General features: G+C 44.4%; 1 protein-coding gene across 1 annotated transcript in view; it reads right to left on the bottom strand.

The window, feature by feature from the left end:
- The window catches only part of LOC110508247 (collagen alpha-1(XI) chain), a 234,535-nt gene extending 220,144 nt beyond the window's left edge, over positions 1-14,391 (bottom strand). The window contains exon 1 of the mRNA XM_036965973.1: positions 13,970-14,391. Coding sequence (XP_036821868.1) covers positions 13,970-14,084 — 115 coding nt within the window. The 5' untranslated portion in view covers positions 14,085-14,391. The remainder of the gene's footprint in view (positions 1-13,969) is intronic.
- Positions 14,392-20,474: the final 6,083 nt, after the last annotated feature.

Here is a 20,474-nt window from a genome sequence, read left to right as displayed (position 1 = left end):
GTTTTACCTAACTCGTCTTTGTACAGGAAATGGTTATTTGGTAATGTAAAAGAAGAACCAAGCTCTAAAGAAAGGGTCCCAAGACAAAATGATGGACAGTCAGGGCTAACAAACCTAACGCAATGGTAAATCTCAGCGCTGGCAATAGTGTTGTAGGTTCATGGGTGTGTCAGAAATACTGTCATTTTTCTATTTTCACACCCAGAATTATGGGTGTAGAAGCTAGTGGTGGCACGAGAGTGCTGGGCTTTGACCAATTAACAAGTTGTGGGTGTGTCGACGCCTGGCCCCTCACTGGCCAATCAGAACGTGCTCCATGCCTGCAGTCTTTTATGTATTGCGTCGTCATCAACTCCAATTCTATTGTTAGTCCATTAATGGTCTAGTTCCTTAAAATAGGTAGCTCCATATTTGCTAAATATGTTGAACATGTTCACAGTCCACATTGTTCTAATTGCGTTATATTGTTTCAACAAGGAAATACGTTGTTAAACATAATGCTCTTCTCACGGATTTAGGGGGCTAGGCTGTAAATTACAGTCTGGATATGGGCATTTCAAACACAGTCAAAAAACAACATTATATTCACTAGGCTATTGATAAGGCCTATAAAAAAAAAGAAGTGTATAATTCGCCTCAAATTCGAGTAAAAACTCAAACAAAACTGTGTTTTAATAGACTCTCTCTGAATACAGTTACAGGCACCATCATTGCTCCCTGTGGGAGCACAGGGTTAGGTGGGTTTTTAGGCAAGCCAGTTATGAACACATTCTTATTTACAAAAACTTCCTACCCTGGCAAAACCCTCCCCTAAACCAGACGACCCTGGGCCAATTGTTCGCCTCCCTATGGGATTTCCGATCAAGGCCGGTTGTGATATAGCCCGGGATCGAACCATGGTCTGTAGTGATGCAGTGCCTTAGACCGCTGGGCAACTCTGAGAATATTTATAAACATCATGGAACCATCATGGAACCATCCCACAGCTCATATCTGGACTTCTCCAGAAATAGCAGCTGAAATTGTATTGAATAAACCTATTCGAAGTAAACATTTCTAATAAGTTTGGGTTTAATCAAAGTAAACCCCGGAAGAAAAAAAAACGATCAATCTGTTTTTTTAAACCAACACCAATATTACTAAAAAAAAGATTGGCTCAAAAGCATGATATCATAAATCCCTTCTCTCGTTCAATGGTACTGTGTGCACACCCAAGTCTTTCTGCAGAACACTCGCACGTCTATACAAAAAATACTCCACTCTTGTCAATTGTATTGTTGCCTATGCACGAGGGCAAACACACGCAGAAAATATTTTTCGAAACACTCCCAAGTATTTAAAATCCCTTCACTCAAAACTTTTGGCTAATGGCCAGGATAAAAAAGACACACCCTTACAATGCTGCTAAACCAGACTTGATTAAATGGGACGGGAGGATATGCTTGTTTTAAAAAAAAATCTAATTAAATTAAATGGTGGGGGTGGGGGGGGACCAAAAAATAGGCACATCTCTCCTTCCATGGGCACTGTGAGTCATAGCTGGATAGGCTTCTCAAAATCAAAACCGTCATCAACCGGGTTACAGGAAATAGCTGATTTTCCTGGGTCTGAAAACGTTCCATTAGCGCTTCATGAAGTGGACACTTTTGCACTTGTTTTGAAGGAAACACGTGGTGGACTCTATGTTAATTTTTTTTTAATTATCTAGTTTTTTTTCTTGTTCTTCCCACCTAGAAGTCATATTCCTGTTTATTTCCAGTGAGACTTTATTACGGGTGCCAACTGTTTTGCCTACTTGAAGGACACTCGCTTAGATGCACATGAAAACATTAAATGTTAGAACATCGTGCAGATAGAATATATATATATATATTAAAAAATTTACATAAAAATGGGTTAATCTTTCCTTTAAAAGGACACACAACAAATGTTTCCAGCCCTCCCGCCTCAGCCCAAGCGAGCTGATGCTAGACAGGTACATTGTCTAACGGCGTTAGGGGTTGGAAGATGCCAGTGCGCCAGTTTATACATGATGAAATGGAAAACTAACGTGCGTTTTTAACACCAGCCGGAAACAGAGCCCTCGGTCTCACTTTATGTCTCATTCCTTTCTTACTGCTTTTGTGTCGGAGTTGAATTGGTTTCTTTGGAATGACTGAACAGGTCCTTTCCCTCTCCGAGGACCACAAGTCCTGCAGTCCGAACTGCACTCAAACTCACACAGAACTAATACAAGTCACGTTATGCGATTAACTTCGCCTGAAAGGTTTTTTTTATTTTTTTTATTTTTATTTTTTTTACATTTTTAAAATCTCTTTCCCCTCTAGAAGATACCCCCCCCCCAAAAAAAAGCCCTAAAATTTTTAAATACAAGTCACGTTATGAGATAACTTCACTGAAAGGTTTTTTAAAAAAAAAAAAATAATAATAATAAAAAATAATGATCTTTCTCCCCTCTAGAAGATGCCCCATAAAAAACCCAAAGTCTCCTGCTCCGTCTGTATATTGTCCCGAGTTACTGAGCTACTGGTTGTGAAGAAGAAAAAGAAAAGAGAATCATGCTGAACCAAAGGCCTCTTTGTGAGCTGCATTACTGCATACCTCTAAGACTCATATATTCCAGATGTGTTGAATTGGCCAGGAATTGCCTCCCCCATCCCTGCCTCTTCTCCCCTTTTCCCTCTATCCCTCCCTCCACCAACCCCCATTTCCTTCCAAACCACCTCCTCACAGAAGCGCTAAAAAAAAAAAAAAAAAGATATATATAAATAAAAATATCCCAAAACCCTTTAGCAGCACTATATAAGTATCTTTAAAAAAAAGAATAATAATTTAAAAAAACATTGCATCCTTCAGAGGTGGTGGTAGAATGCGACGTGTGACTAGATTGAGACATATTTCCTTCCGCACCACAATGCCAATTATAAACCATATTCTATATAATGACAAAGGGACAGAAACTCCTACTGAAGGAAAGGGGATTTGACTACAGTTGAATGTTACCAGTCCCAGTCACTCGTAGGCACATTGTCTTAGAAGTAAACTAACAATCATCTTCAAATATGAATGACAGTCCTCTGCTGTCTGTCTACTGTCAGGGCCCGGTGATATACATGACAGTCCTCTGCTGCCTGTCTGCTGTCAGGGCCCTGTGATATACATGACAGTCCTCTGCTGTCTGTCTACTGTCAGGGCCCTGTGATATACATGACAGTCCTCTGCTGTCTGTCTACTGTCAGGGCCCGGTGATATACATGACAGTCCTCTGCTGTCTGTCTACTGTCAGGGCCCTGTGATATACATGACAGTCCTCTGCTGTCTGTCTACTGTCAGGGCCCTGTGATATACATGACAGTCCTCTGCTGTCTGTCTACTGTCAGGGCCCTGTGATATACATGACAGTCCTCTGCTGTCTGTCTACTGTCAGGGCCCGGTGATATACATGACAGTCCTCTGCTGCCTGTCTACTGTCAGGGCCCTGTGATATACATGACAGTCCTCTGCTGTCTGTCTACTGTCAGGGCCCTGTGATATACATGACAGTCCTCTGCTGTCTGTCTACTGTCAGGGCCCGGTGATATACATGACAGTCCTCTGCTGTCTGTCTACTGTCAGGGCCCTGTGATATACATGACAGTCCTCTGCTGCCTGTCTACTGTCAGGGCCCTGTGATATACATGACAGTCCTCTGCTGTCTGTCTACTGTCAGGGCCCGGTGATATACATGACAGTCCTCTGCTGTCTGTCTACTTTCAGGGCCCTGTGATATACATGACAGTCCTCTGCTGCCTGTCTACTGTCAGGGCCCTGTGATATACATGACAGTCCTCTGCTGCCTGTCTACTGTCAGGGCCCGGTGATATACATGACAGTCCTCTGCTGGCGTTCTACTGTCAGGGCCCTGTGATATACATGACAGTCCTCTGCTGCCTGTCTACTGTCAGGGCCCTGTGATATACATGACAGTCCTCTGCTGTCTGTCTACTGTCAGGGCCCTGTGATATACATGACAGTCCTCTGCTGCCTGTCTACTGTCAGGGCCCTGTGATATACATGACAGTCCTCTGCTGCCTGTCTACTGTCAGGGCCCTGTGATATACATGACAGTCCTCTGCTGTCTGTCTACTGTCAGGGCCCGGTGATATACATGACAGTCCTCTGCTGTCTGTCTACTGTCAGGGCCCTGTGATATACATGACAGTCCTCTGCTGCCTGTCTACTGTCAGGGCCCTGTGATATACATGACAGTCCTCTGCTGTCTGTCTACTGTCAGGGCCCTGTGATATACATGACAGTCCTCTGCTGCCTGTCTGCTGTCAGGGCCCTGTGATATACATGACAGTCCTCTGCTGCCTGTCTACTGTCAGGGCCCTGTGATATACATGACAGTCCTCTGCTGTCTGTCTACTGTCAGGGCCCTGTGATATACATGACAGTCCTCTGCTGCCTGTCTGCTGTCAGGGCCCTGTGATATACATGACAGTCCTCTGCTGTCTGTCTACTGTCAGGGCCCTGTGATATACATGACAGTCCTCTGCTGCCTGTCTACTGTCAGGGCCCTGTGATATACATGACAGTCCTCTGCTGCCTGTCTACTGTCAGGGCCCGGTGATATACATGACAGTCCTCTGCTGGCGGTCTACTGTCAGGGCCCTGTGATATACATGACAGTCCTCTGCTGCCTGTCTACTGTCAGGGCCCTGTGATATACATGACAGTCCTCTGCTGTCTGTCTACTGTCAGGGCCCTGTGATATACATGACAGTCCTCTGCTGCCTGTCTACTGTCAGGGCCCTGTGATATACATGACAGTCCTCTGCTGCCTGTCTACTGTCAAATGTTGATCCAAGATCGCATAGCAGTTCAGACGTCTTTTGTCCTCGTCTTGTCGTGTCCTGTATATATATATATTTACAACTTTTTTCACATACATTTTATTTTTATTTTCCATCAACTCATCTTCTAAACACTCTCCTGCAACCAGCCTCACCAATTTATATTCATAAAAAAGTATTATTTACCTCAGATCTGCAATCCTTCAGGAAGCTAGCCAGAAACTCCAGGAGGCTGGCCAGAAACTAGCCAGAAGCTAGCCAGGAGCTAGCCCAGAAGCTAATCAGAAGCTAACCACGGTTTGTGGTCATCGGCTGTCCTTTAGTTCGAAAATCTATCGAAAATCTATCGCCAGTTTTGTACGGCGCAGCGCGGCTCGGAACGGAACATACCGGACCAATTTTTCTCTCCATGTCCCTGGATTTCAACTGCTCTCTGGACATTCATACCCGGATCTCACAGCTAGCTAGCTGCTATCCGTGTGACAGTCGGCTTTCGTCGATTCCGGAGCAAACATCGATTGTTCCGGTGCTAGCCAGCTCCGTCAATCACGCCTGAGTTCCATCATTCACTCCTGGGCTGCAGTCACCTATCCGGACCCGTTTCACTGCCTACGCGGAGCCCCACTGGGCCTTCACAACCGGACTGCCGACGTTATCTACCTGAAGGAGATCCGGCTGGCTCCTCTGTCGCGACGTTACCGGAACGCCCATCTGCGGCCCGCTAACCGTTAGCTGTCTTTCCGGCTGCTATCTGAATAGACAATCGGACAATTTATTTATTTGAATTATTATGTTTTCTTCTCGGGCCTCTATAACTATATCTATTGTTCTTATTTTTGTTGTTGTGTGATTTGGATTAATCCCCTCTACCACACGGAACCCCACTAATCTACTGACCGAACGCAAGAGGTGGCTAACAACAGACTCCATCCTATGCTAGCTTGCTACCGGTTGGCTTGGCTAGCTGTCTAAATCGCCGTGACCCTAAACCAACCTCTCCACTCACTGGACCCTTTTGATCACTCGACTAAGCATGCCTCTCCTTAATGTCAATATGTCTTGTCCATTGCTGTTCTGGTTAGTGTTTATTGGCTTATTTCACTGTAGAGCCTCTAGTCCTGCTCACTATACCTTATCCAACCTATTAGTTCCACCACCCACACATGCAATGACATCTCCTGGTTTCAATGATGTTTCTAGAGACAATATCTCTCTCTTCATCACTCAATACCTAGGTTTACCTCCACTGTATTCACATCCTACCTTACCTTTGTCTGTACATTATACCTTGATGCTATTTTATCGCCCCCAGAAACCTCCTTTTACTCTCTGTTCCAGACGTTCTAGACGACCAATTCTTATTGCTTTTAGTCGCACCCTTATTCTACTCCTCCTATGTTCCTCTGGCGATGTAGAGGTGAATCCAGGCCCTGCAGTGCCTAGCTCCACTCCTATTCCCCAGGCGCTCTCTTTTGACGACTTCTGTAACCGTAATAGCCTTGGTTTCATGCATGTTAACATTAGAAGCCTCCTCCCTAAGTTTGTTCTATTCACTGCTTTAGCACACTCTGCCAACCCGGATGTTCTAGCTGTGTCTGAATCCTGGCTTAGGAAGACCACCAAAAATTCAGACATTTTAATTCCAAACTACAACATTTTCAGACAAGATAGAACTGCCAAAGGGGGCGGTGTTGCAATTTACTGCAAAGATAGCCTGCAGAGTTCTGTCCTACTATCCAGGTCTGTACCCAAACAATTTGAACTTCTACTTTTAAAAATCCACCTTTCTAAAAACAAGTCTCTCACCGTTGCCGCCTGCTATAGACCACCCTCTGCCCCCAGCTGTGCTCTGGACACCATATGTGAACTGATTGCCCCCCATCTATCTTCAGAGCTCGTGCTGCTAGGCGACCTAAACTGGAACATGCTTAACACCCCAGCCATCCTACAATCTAAACTTGATGCCCTCAATCTCACACAAATTATCAATGAACCTACCAGGTACCTCCCCAAAGCCTTAAACACGGGCACCCTCATAGATATCATCCTAACCAACTTCCCCTCTAAATACACCTCTGCTGTCTTCAACCAAGATCTCAGCGATCACTGCCTCATTGCCTGCATCCGTAATGGGTCAGCGGTCAAACGACCTCCTCTCATCACTGTAAAACGCTCCCTGAAACACTTCAGCGAGCAGGCCTTTCTAATCGACCTGGCCAGGGTATCCTGGAAGGATATTGACCTCATCCCGTCAGTAGAGGATGCCTGGATATTTTTTAAAAATGCCTTCCTAACCATCTTAAATAAACATGCCCCATTCAAGAAATTTAGAACCAGGAACAGATATAGCCCTTGGTTCTCCCCAGACCTGACTGCCCTTAATCAACACAAAAACGTCCTATGGCGTTCTGCATTAGCATCGAACAGCCCCCGTGATATGCAGCTGTTCAGGGAAGCTAGAAACCATTATACACAGGCAGTTAGAAAAGCCAAGGCTAGCTTTTTCAAGCAGAAATTTGCTTCTTGCAACACTAACTCAAAAAAGTTCTGGGACACTGTAAAGTCCATGGAGAATAAGAACACCTCCTCCCAGCTGCCCACTGCACTGAAGATAGGAAACACTGTCACCACTGATAAATCCACCATAATTGAAAATTTCAATAAGCATTTTTCTACTGCTGGCCATGCTTTCCACCTGGCTACTCCTACCCCTGTCAACAGCACTGCACCCCCAACAGCAACTCGCCCAAGCCTTCCCCATTTCTCCTTCTCCCAAATCCATTCAGCTGATGTTCTGAAAGAGCTGCAAAATCTGGACCCCTACAAATCAGCCGGGCTAGACAATCTGGACCCTTTCTTTCTAAAATTATCTGCCGAAATTGTTGCCACCCCTATTACTAGCCTGTTCAACCTCTCTTTCGTGTCGTCTGAGATTCCCAAAGATTGGAAAGCAGCTGCGGTCATCCCCCTCTTCAAAGGGGGGGACACTCTTGACCCAAACTGCTACAGACCTATATCTATCCTACCATGCCTTTCTAAGGTCTTCGAAAGCCAAGTCAACAAACAGATTACCGACCATTTTGAATCTCACCATACCTTCTCTGCTATGCAATCTGGTTTCAGAGCTGGTCATGGGTGCACCTCAGCCACGCTCAAGGTCCTAAACGATATCTTAACCGCCATCGATAAGAAACATTACTGTGCAGCCGTATTCATTGATCTGGCCAAGGCTTTCGACTCTGTCAATCACCACATCCTCATCGGCAGACTCAACAGCCTTGGTTTCTCAAATGATTGCCTCGCCTGGTTCACCAACTACTTCTCTGATAGAGTTCAGTGTGTCAAATCTGAGGGTCTGTTGTCCGGTCCTCTGGCAGTCTCTATGGGGGTGCCACAGGGTTCAATTCTTGGACCGACTCTCTTCTCTGTATACATCAATGAGGTCGCTCTTGCTGCTGGTGAGTCTCTGATCCACCTCTACGCAGACGACACCATTCTGTATACTTCCGGCCCTTCTTTGGACACTGTGTTAACAACCCTCCAGGCAAGCTTCAATGCCATACAACTCTCCTTCCGTGGCCTCCAACTGCTCTTAAATACAAGTAAAACTAAATGCATGCTCTTCAACCGATCACTACCTGCACCTACCCGCCTGTCCAACATCACTACTCTGGACGGCTCTGACTTAGAATACGTGGACAACTACAAATACTTAGGTGTCTGGTTAGACTGTAAACTCTCCTTCCAGACCCATATCAAACATCTCCAATCCAAAGTTAAATCTAGAATTGGCTTCCTATTTCGCAACAAAGCATCCTTCACTCATGCTGCCAAACATACCCTTGTAAAACTGACCATCCTACCAATCCTCGACTTTGGCGATGTAATTTACAAAATAGCCTCCAATACCCTACTCAACAAACTGGATGCAGTCTATCACAGTGCAATCCGTTTTGTCACCAAAGCCCCATACACTACCCACCATTGCGACCTGTACGCTCTCGTTGGCTGGCCCTCGCTTCATACTCGTCGCCAAACCCACTGGCTCCATGTCATCTACAAGACCCTGCTAGGTAAAGTCCCCCCTTATCTCAGCTCGCTGGTCACCATAGCATCTCCCACCTGTAGCACACGCTCCAGCAGGTATATCTCTCTAGTCACCCCCAAAACCAATTCTTTCTTTGGCCGCCTCTCTTTCCAGTTCTCTGCTGCCAATGACTGGAACGAACTACAAAAATCTCTGAAACTGGAAACACTTATCTCCCTCACTAGCTTTAAGCACCAACTGTCAGAGCAGCTCACAGATTACTGCACCTGTACATAGCCCACATATAATTTAGCCCTATCAACTACCTCTTTCCCAACTGTATTTTATTTATTTATTTATTTTGCTCCTTTGCACCCCATTATTTTTATTTCTACTTTGCACATTCTTCCATTGCAAAACTACCATTCCAGTGTTTTACTTGCTATATTGTATTTACCTTGCTACCAAGGCCTTTTTTTGCCTTTACCTCCCTTCTCACCTCATTTGCTCACATTGTATATAGACTTGTTTATACTTTATTATTGACTGTATGTTTGTTTTACTCCATGTGTAACTCTGTGTTGTTGTATCTGTCGAACTGCTTTGCTTTATCTTGGCCAGGTCGCAATTGTAAATGAGAACTTGTTCTCAACTTGCCTACCTGGTTAAATAAAGGTAAAATAAAAAAAAATAAATAAAAATATACTTTCGGTCTGTTTCCCAAATGGCAGCCTACTCCCTATATCATAGGGCCCTACAGTCTGTGGTCAAAAGTTGTGCACTACTGTGTGGTAGGGGTTAGGGTGCCATTTGGGAAGCAGGCCAACTGTCTGTCATGTTAACAGGCCTGAGACACTGATGAGGGAGAGCTGAGGAGCACATTTCTCCCCCAGGCTGAACGAACGAAGGAACCGAACGGAGTATTGTGCAGACACACGTGACCACATCTGGTAGAGACATTTGAGACAAGCAGTTTTTTAAAACAGCAGCACTACAGCTCTCAAACTATAACCCAGAACAGAACAGAACAAACAAAACATTCACTCTGTCTTTTGGGTTGGTTATTTTCACACTTTCAGTGTTAAAATGCTATTTGGATAAAGCCATAAAGGAAAAGTATCCCTTTAGGTTGAACCTAAACGAATGAAGCACATTCTGGAAGCATCTATAATCCAGACTCTTTCCACTATGTTTTCCTACCCAAAGAGTGACACTCAAATTTTGCTTGCCTTTCATGATTCACTTTTTAATTTCTGCCTTTTGCCTTATTAAGGCTCTGTGGCTTTTGGGGGCTCTTTTGGGTTGGTGTACCTAACATCGTGAGATGTAGGCTATAATCTTTCTCTGTGCTGTTTCTTGTCACCATCTATACAGAGTTGGCAGCATAAGTGACAATTACAGATCCCTGGAAAGCCTGTAAATGTTTGCTAGTCACATTATGCAATTCTGGTCTGTTTAAACATCACACACAGAGGAGAAGGAGGAGGAAGAGGAGGAGGAGGAGGAATAGGAGGAGGAGGAGGAAGAGGAGGAGGAGGAGGAGGAGGGGGAGTAGGAGGAAGAGGAGGAGGAGTAGGAAGAGGAAGAGGAGGAAGAGGAGGAGGAGGAGGAGAAGGAGAAGGAGTAGGAGGAGGAGGAGGAGGAGGAGGAGTAGAAAGAGGAAGAGGAGGAAGAGGAGGAGGAGGAAGAGGAAGAGGAGGAAGAGGAGTAGGAGGAGGAGGAGGAGGAGGAGGAGGAGGAGGAGGAGGAGGATAGATGAGCCATGCCCGTGTGGGTGTGAGGTATTCCATTATAGATGGGTATCTAGTTTAACAGGCTATATCTGGAATAATGTCCCCTAATAATCTAATTGTTAGTTATCTGCAATGTATTCAAAGGGAGGATAAGGGTGAGAAGAGGAGGGTGAAGGGTGGGAAGAAGAAGGTGGAGGTTGGGGGGAGGGTTTGGTTGCACAGGACATTCCAACCACAGGAACTGTCCAGACAGACGGCATATCATCCTGGGTAGAGGAAGTTGTGGTGACCAATTCAGAGATATCAGCTGACATCACAGACGGACACACCCCATGTCACCCAAGACGGAACCTTACATGGACAGAAACCTCTTTAGAATTACAGCTAGACTGTAAAATGTAAGATACTGGTTCTGTAGTCAATCAATATCTTGATTAGTTGATGTATATCAACCTAGGCTACTGTAATACGTGCCGGAATAAAAATCAACAAAGGAAAACCCATTGTAAGTTAAAATGGCTAAAGACACAATGATGAACCCATAGATTCATGGCACCCTTTGGTGTCCTAGGAATACGTTCCACTCCTCACCGTAATAATTTAGGCATGGTTCGGCTATTGATATTGACTAGCTGCCTTAGCTCATAATATCAAAGTCAACTTAACAGAATCAACACATATATAACAGCAGGGGCTAACCAATATTCATTTCATAATATCTACAATCAAGGGAAATAAGCAATTATCCTGACCCAGACATACTGTAGGCTAGTTTAAGGGGGGGGGGGGGGGGGGGGGTAGACACAGATGAGAGAACTCTTTCCACCAACGGCCCTTATTGGGCTTAGTGGTGACCAGGGAGGAGTGGAGACTCATTGGGCTTAGTGGTAACCAGGGTAGAGTAGATACTTATTGGACTTAGTGGTAACCAGGGTAGTGTGGAGAGTTATTGGGCTTAGTAGTAACCAGGGAAGAGTGGAGAGTTATTGGGCTTAGTAGTAACCAGGGAAGAGTGGAGACTCATTGGGCTTAGTGGTAACCAGGGAGGAGTGGATAGTTATTGGGCTTAGTGGTAACCAGGGCAGAGTGGAGAGTTATTGGGCTTAGTGGTAACCAGGGAAGAGTGGAGAGTTATTGGGCTTAGTAGTAACCAGGGAAGAGTGGAGAGTTATTGGGCTTAGTAGTAACCAGGGAAGAGTGGAGACTCATTGGGCTTAGTGGTAACCAGGGAGGAGTGGAGAGTTATTGGGCTTAGTAGTAACCAGGGTAGAGTGGAGAGTTATTGGGCTTAGTAGTAACCAGGGTAGAGTGGAGAGTTATTGGGCTTAGTAGTAACCAGGGTAGAGTGGAGAGTTATTGGGCTTAGAGGTAACCAGGGAAGAGTGGAGACTCATTGGGCTTAGTGGTAACCAGGGTAGAGTGGAGAGTTATTGGGCTTAGTGGTAACCAGGGCAGAATGGAGACTCATTGGGCTTAGTGGTAACCAGGGCAGAGTGGAGAGTTATTGGGCTTAGTGGTAACCAGGGTAGAGTGGAGAGTTATTGGGCTTAGCTTTAACCAGGGCAGAGTGGAGACTCATTGGGCTTAGTGGTAACCAGGGAAGAGTGGAGAGTTATTGGGCTTAGTGGTAACCAGGGAAGAGGGGAGAGTTATTGGGCTTAGCTTTAACCAGGGCAGAGTGGAGACTCATTGGGCTTAGTGGTAACCAGGGAAGAGTGGAGAGTTATTGGGCTTAGCGGTAACCAGGGTAGAGTGGAGAATTATTGGGCTTAGTGGTTACCAGGTAGAGTGGAGAGTTATTGGGCTTAGTGGTAACCAGGGTAGAGTGGAGACTCATTGGGCTTAGTGGTAACCAGGGTAGAGCGGAGAGTTATTGGGCTTAGTGGTAACCAGGGCAGAGTGGAGACTCATTGGGCTTAGTGGTAACCAGGGAAGAGTGGAGACTCATTGGGCTTAGTGGTAACCAGGGTAGAGCGGAGAGTTATTGGGCTTAGTGGTAACCAGGGCAGAGTGGAGACTCATTGGGCTTAGTGGTAACCAGGGTAGAGTGGAGACTCATTGGGCTTAGTGGTAACCAGGGTAGAGTGGAGAAACGGTGTTTTCTACTTCTGGCCTCTATATGTACTTCATTCCTACAATTGAGAGCATCGAACCATAAGCGACAGTACTACCTATACGCAGTAGCATATTCTCCCATGGTACAACAGTGCCTCATACCGTTTGTGTGAATGTCTATGAATCACTTTAAAATATCCTGAAACCATATAGGAAAATGCCTCCAAAATTAGGCAAATTGAGTGAATTGCTTGCCATGCAGTATGCTAAATACACATCGAGGATGTCACGAGAATATAGCATATCATTGACAGATAGTTTGGAAGATAGTGACGTTTAAATGTATAAAAAAATCGTATTGGCAAGATAAAATAGGTGAAATCAATTGATACATTTCAAAACCAGCATATAGTTCCAGTTAATGATTAATGTGTGGAAAGGTATGTTATAACACATCTGTCTCAGTTTGAAACCACCGAGCGCCTACGGCTGATGTGCAGTCTACCAAACTCTACACACTCATGCGTAAAAGTCAGAGCCGTCCGTATTACGCGGTTCTTTTGGGAAGGTGAGAAAGTCGAATCAATACTCTAACGTTAACCGTATCAATACTCTGACGTTAACCTATGAAAAGCTATGCAGTGGCTATAGGATTCTCTAGCCGAGGTGTGAGATTGCTACCCTACGGAATTCCTCTCTCGATAGCTGTGTCCACATTACAGCGGACCACCGGGACAAACAAAGCCTATTTGTCTGGCTAAACCATTTAAAACATTCGCATGAGAGCGGCATGGGGACAGTTTGACGGGTAATACCTCCACAACAGAATGCCACGTACGAGCCGCTATTTTGGGGTATCACGCAAAGAGCGGAGCGATAGAATCTGGAGGACCGTTCGAGCGCACCTGTACGCGTCTCGCTGGGTGTTCACCGCTGAAAGGCGGTAGCATCACTGGCTGTAACGTAGGGTTAACGAGAGCATTTCACATCGCGATTTACACACACGCACACACAAACACATTCTTTTAAAAAAGTGTGGCACTGGCCATATCTGAAACATTCTTATATTTGATCATGGATTCACATGTGGTGACACTTAAGTCATGCATTTTATGACACTGGCATTGACATTCGTTATTTAAATGTTTATTTCGGTGTGCCGTCAATATCAGCAGAAACAGCACAGTGAGTGTGGCACTGGCTCTACTGAAACGATGTGATCAATTGATAAACCAACCCTGCACGTCCCCAAGAAACATCAGGGAGAGTTTGCGAGGTGAACGGTTCTGAAACGCGTTCCGCCAATGACAGATACTTACCTGCTTGGACATTGACGACTTGCAGAAGGACAGTGAGAGTGACGATGGTGGTTAGAGTGGGGTACAAAAGCCGGCTCTTGGTTTTCCACCTTGTGGACCATATTTGCATCTCCATGGTCTCACACTCAACGCCACAAAGCTTCTGAAAAAAAAACGGCCGACCTTTCAGAACAAAATGTGTGTCCTTTTCCTTCCACAAATCCACCAAAACAATATATCGGTGTGTTGTTGGTAATTGTTGTTACTACTACAAAGCCATACGTGGAAAACAAAATTCGTTTCTTCTTTAGAGCCAAACTGGGCCTCTTGCTCCACTTTCCCTTATCTCCAGCCCTTAGACTGAAGGTGTACGGGCGTTCAGCAAAGTACCGGAGACAGTTCGATTGCTCCGAGAGCCGCGTCTGGAGGGAGGGAGGCGGCACGAACCTCTGAACCGCGACTAGCAGGAAACTGACATGGAAAATGTTCCGTTTAGCGAATCACCATGCTGGAAAGTTGACTCCTGGTCCCGCCCAACCATCTGTCATTCAAGAGTGGCCAGACGTCCTTAGTTACAAGAAAGTGTTGGAGCGTTGATTAGGAGTCGCATCAGTTATCCAATATTCTTCATATCGTATTGTCATACGGAGATAAAATGGAGGGACAGAGGGAGAGACACTGATGCGAAATAACAAGACATTACACTTTTATCTACAACACCCATAACATATAATGTATACATTCCACTGCAGTGGTATTGGGTTTCCTTATAATTGGATGAAATCAATTACATCTGAATGTAATCAATGTAAATAGCGTAATTTCGATTTTTTAAATTTTTTAAATTTTTATAATTCTTTGGCCAACACTATCAAACAGTCTAAATGATTACTTTAATTATTACAGTGTTAGTAATCATCACCTGATTGTAAGGGATTAAGCTATATATAAAACGCTTAAAAGTTGGAGGGCATCAACAGCGATTCCAGGCATTTCCTCAATGCATGAGAAAGAATAGGTTAAATGCCCAACAAGACCATCAAACTGTGATATCAAAGCTTTAGCGGCCAAAATGAAATGTTTTCCAGATTTCAAAATATTTCTTTCAAAGTAAGAAACTTTGGAAAGCAAGTGGAGAAGAAAGGGAAGATAATTATTGCAAAAAAAACGAGCATTGGAACAGAGAATGGAAGCACAGGTGTTAGCTATAGAGCTCTGGGATGCATCCCAAATGGAACCATATTCCCTATATAGTGCACTACTTTTGATCAGAGCCCATAAGGGCCCATAGGGCTCTGGTCAAAACTAGTGAACTATATAGGGAATAGGGTGCCATAGGGCTCTGATCAAAAGCAGTGCACTATATAGGGAATATGTTGCTTTTTGGTACGCGTGCCTTGTCCTTGAGTTGGTTCTCCACAGTGTGACGTTGAGAGACATTATTTGACAGTTTAATTGTAATAATTGTCACACAAATCCAAACCACATTTAGTGGAGTTTGTCAGTGTTCAGAACGTCATCACAGAGCGTTGCTCTAAAGTCAGGATGAAGAGTTTGGAATAAGGGGTAGATCAATGTGTCGTCATAAAACAAAGATTAGTTTGTATGTCCTCATTGGTTAATTAAACATGTTGAATGTGGATCGCACATGGGTGTACTTTCAGACCGTTTTCAAGAGGATGTATATATGTCGTCACTGTGAATGTATTGTGTTTACATTGTGTGTAGATTGGACCAATTTTCCATTATAGTATCACTGTTAAAGAAATGTGCTTGTCTATCTGAATGTGCAGTTTAGTCCTTAAACGCCCAAAACCAGTAGAAACCCATTTTTGTTAAGCTAAAAGAAGATGGGCAGAGTTTACTCGTGATATTTCGCAATGATTTAACGAAACAAGTCATCGTTTCAAGGCAAAGTATGATTTATTTAGCCTTGAAGTGACAAAAAAAAACGATATGTACACTTCGTGCAAATCCGAGTGAATGCGGTGTCTTTTCCTATGATGTGACATACAAATTATTTTTAAACCTACGTTTCATTTCAAGGCTTTGTTTGATTTGAATGTTGCCACCCACCAGCATGACATTGTTTTATTGATCAGAAACAGCTGCAGAGTTATCCCTCTTTGCGACTGAGACGAGCCAAAGAGCCTCGTGTACACTTGGCAGCCTGAGCCAAGGAGCACGTTAAAATTGGGGGTGAAAACGTGTGTTTTTGCACCTCCTCTGTTTTTACACAGAATTATCATAATCCATTAGATCATTTGTACATTTTCACTTATTTTTTGAGTTAGCCTGTATAATAATAATAAATATTTATGACAATTTTATAAAATGGTATAAATGCGTGATATGATAGCATTTTGTAAACCAGCTTCCCCCCGTCGCCCCGAGATGAATGGTTTTGACCACCAAAGCCTCTCTACACGCTCCACTGCTTTTGATTGGTGTAACTTTAGCTCGAAACCCACAAGAAAATTAAAGGAACTTATGGTATTATCATTTGAGGCATTCATTATCATGAGCAAAGTACTTTCACTTCCCTTGTGAGAACTATGAGATCGGGCTGACTCCGCTTTGCTGTAGCGCACTGAAGCCTGCCAGCAGCCTACCTACCATGTTACACCATGTCCATTACAATGTAGAAAAACGCATATCAGCTTTCTTGCTATATTTATCCCTATCACCAGAGCTTCAACTTGTTCTTTCTAACTATTTCATTTACTTATTTAAAAAATAAAATAATTTACACCCGATTTCCTGGTATCCAATTGGTAGTTACAGTCTTGTCTCAGTGCTGAAACTCGGGAGAGACTAAAGTCGAGAGCCGTGGGTCCTCTGAAAGAACCCAACCAAGCCACACTGTTTCTTGACACAATGCCCACTTAACCCGGAAGCCAGCCTGAACCAATGTGTCAAAAGAAACACTGTGCCATTCATCTCCCTACACTGGCTTCCTGTCAAGGCAAGGGCTGATTTCAAGGTTTTACTGCTAACCTACAAAGCATTGCATGGGCTTGCTCCTACCTATCTCTCTGATTTGGTCCTGCCGTACATACCTACACGTACGCTACGGTCACAAGATGCAGGCCTCCTAATTGTCCCTAGAATTTCTAAGCAAACAGCTGGAGGCAGGGCTTTCTCCTATAGAGCTCCATTTTTATGGAATGGTCTGCCTACCCATGTCAGAGACGCAAACTCGGTCTCAACCTTTAAGTCTTTACTGAAGACTCATCTCTTCAGTGGGTCATATGATTGAGTGTAGTCTGGCTCAGGAGTGTGAAGGTGAATGGAAAGGCTCTGGAGCAACAAACCGCCTTTGTTGTCTCTGCCTGGCCGGTTCCCCTCTTTCCACTGGGATTCTCTGCCTCTAACCCTATTACAGGGGCTGAGTCACTGGCTTACTAGGGCTCTTTCATACCGTCCCTAGGAGGGGTGCATCACTTGAGTGGGTTGAGTCACTGATGTGATCTTCCTGTCTGGGTTGGCGCTCCCCCTTGGGTTGTGCCGTGGCGGAGATCTTTGTGGGCTATACTCGGCCTTGTCTCAGGATGGTAAGTTGGTGGTTGAAGATATCCCTCTAGTGGTGTGGGGGCTGTGCTTTGGAAAAGTGGGTGGGGTTATATCCTTCCTGTTTGGCCCTGTCCGGGGGTGTCCTCGGATGGGGCCACTGTGTCTCCTGTCTCAGCCTCCAGTATTTATGCTGCAGTAGTTTATGTGTCGGGGGGCTAGGGTCAGTTTGTTATATCTGGAGTATTTCTCCTGTCCTATCCGGTGTCGTGTGTGAATTTAAGTATGCCCTCTCTAATTCTCTCTTTCTCTCTTTCTTTCTCTCTCTCAGAGGACCTGAGCCCTAGGACCCTGCCTCAGGACTACCTGACATGATGACTCCTTGCTGTCCCCAGTCCACCTGGCCGTGCTGCTGCTCCAGTTTCAACTGCCTGTGATTATTATTATAATATGACCATGCTGGTCATTTATGAACATTTGAACATCTTGGCCATGTTCTGTTATAATCTCCACCCGGCACAGCCAGAAGAGGACTGGCCACCCCACATAGCCTGGTTCCTCTCTAGGTTTCTTCCTAGGTTTTGGCCTTTCTAGGGAGTTTTTCCTAGCCACCGTGCTTCTACACCTGCATTGCTTGCTGTTTGGGGTTTTAAGCTGGGTTTCTGTACAGCACTTTGAGATATCAGCTGATGTACAAAGGGCTATATAAATACATTTGATTTGATTTTGATTTGTGCATCTGGCGACCGTGCATGCGCCCGGCCCTCCACAGGAGTCGCTAGCGTGTGATGGGACAGGGACATCCCTGCCAGCCAAACCCTCCCCTAACCAGGATGATCCTGGGCAAATTGTGTGCCGCCCCATGGGTCTCCCTGTCACAGCGACAGAGCCTGGACTCGAACCCAGAATCTCTAGTGGCACAGCTAGCACTGCGATGCAGTACCTTAGACCACTGCGCCACTCGAGAGGCATTTCTAACTATTTCTATGGCGGATTCACGGCCGCAACTTATGGAAGATGACAAAACTTTGGAGATAAAAATAGATAGCGAAATCAAAGATAGGCCAGTGGTTTCCATCTGAGGCGAAGTATTCCCCAAATCAATGATTATGACAAATCAGGACCAACCATAGAGCCAATGTTATAGTTAAGGAAACCTCAGCAACAGCAGATAAGATTAGCATGCTAGCTAGCTACACTTACACTAACCCTATTTGTTGATGTTTATCAGCTCCACATGGAAATTCCCAATTAGTGAATATGTAGAGTTGAAGTCCGAAGTTTACAAACACTTAGGTTGGAGTCATTAAAACTCATTTTTCAACCACTCCACAAATTTCTTGATCACAAACTATAGTTTTGGCAAGTCGGTTAGGACATCTACCTTGTGCATGACACAAGTCAATTGTTCAACAATTGTTTACAGACAGATTATTTCACTTATAATTCACTGTATCACAATTCCAGTGGGTCAGAAGTTTACATACATTAAGTTGACTGTGCCTTTAAACAGCTTTGAAAATTCCAGAAAATTATTTCATGGCTTTAGAAGCTTCTGATAGGCTAATTGGCATAATTTGAGTCAATTGAAGGTGTACCTGTGGATGTATTTCAAGGCCTACCTTCAAACTCAGTGCCTCTTTGCTTGACATCATGGGAAAAAAAATAAAAATCTGCCAAGACCTCAGAAGAAAATTCTAGACCTCCACAAGTCTGGTTCATCGTTGGGAGCAATTTCCAAATGCCTGAAGGTACCACATTCATCTGTACAAACAACAGTACGCATGTATAAACACCATGGTACCACAGAGCCGTCATACCACTCAGGAAGGAGACAAGTTCTGTCTCCTGGAGATGAATGTACTTTGGTGCGAAAAGTGCAAATCAATCCCACAACAACAGCAAAGGACCATGTGAAGATGCTGGAGGAAACAGGTACAAATGCATCAATATCCACAGTTAAATGAGTCCTATATCGACGTAACATGAAAGGCCACTCAGCAAGGAAGAAGCCACTGCTCCAAAACCGCCATAGAAAAGCCAGACTACAGTTTGCAACTGCATATGAGAACAACTGCACATGAGAACAAAGATCAAACTTTTTGGAGAAATGTCCTCTGGTCTGATGAATCAAAGATAGAACTGTTTGGCCATAATGACCATCGTTATGTTTGGAGAAAAAAAGGGGGAGGCTTGCAAGCTGAAGAACACCATCCCAACCGTGAAGCATGGGGGTGGCAGCATCATGTTGTGGGGGTGCTTTGCTGCAGGAGGGACTGGTGCACTTCACAAAATAGATGGCTTCATGAGGCTGGAAAATGATGTGGATGGAAAATTATGTGGATATAATGAAGCAACATCTCAAGACATCAGTTAAAGCTTGGCTGCAAATGAGTCTTCCAAATGCCCAATGACCCCAAACATACTTCCAAAGTTTTGGCAAAATTGCTTAAGGACAACAAAGTCAAGGTATTGGAGTGGCCATCGCAAAGCTCTGACCTCAATCCCATATAACTTTTGTGTGCAGAACTGAAAAAGCATGTGCGAGCAAGGCGGCCTACAAACCTGACTCAGGTACACAAGCTCTGTCAGGAGGAATGGGCCAAACTTCACCCAACTTCACCCAACTTATTGTGGGGAGCTTGTGGAAGGCTACCCGAAATGTTTGACCCAAGTTAAACAATTTAAAACCAATGCTACCAAATATTAATTGAGTGTATGTAAACTTCTGACCCACTGGGAATGTGATGAAAGAAATAAAAGCTGAAATAAATCATTCTCTCTACTATTATTCTGACGTTTCACATTCTTAAAAAAAAGTGGTGTTCCTAACTGATCTATAACAGGGAATTTTTACCAGGATTAAATGTCAGGAATTGTGAAAAACTGAGTTTAAATGTATTTGGCTTAGGTGTATGTAAATGTATGACTTCAACTGTAAAGTAGCCTTCATCATTCTTCAAGGTGTGACCTAAATGTGCTTTTCCTCTCTAGGACGCACAATTATGTTGAAATA

This window comes from Oncorhynchus mykiss, chromosome 28 (assembly GCF_013265735.2).
Source record: "Oncorhynchus mykiss isolate Arlee chromosome 28, USDA_OmykA_1.1, whole genome shotgun sequence".
NCBI classification, from domain to species: domain Eukaryota; kingdom Metazoa; phylum Chordata; class Actinopteri; order Salmoniformes; family Salmonidae; genus Oncorhynchus; species Oncorhynchus mykiss.
Note: the sequence above shows the minus strand (reverse complement) of the source record. Positions and strands in the feature narration are given on the sequence as shown.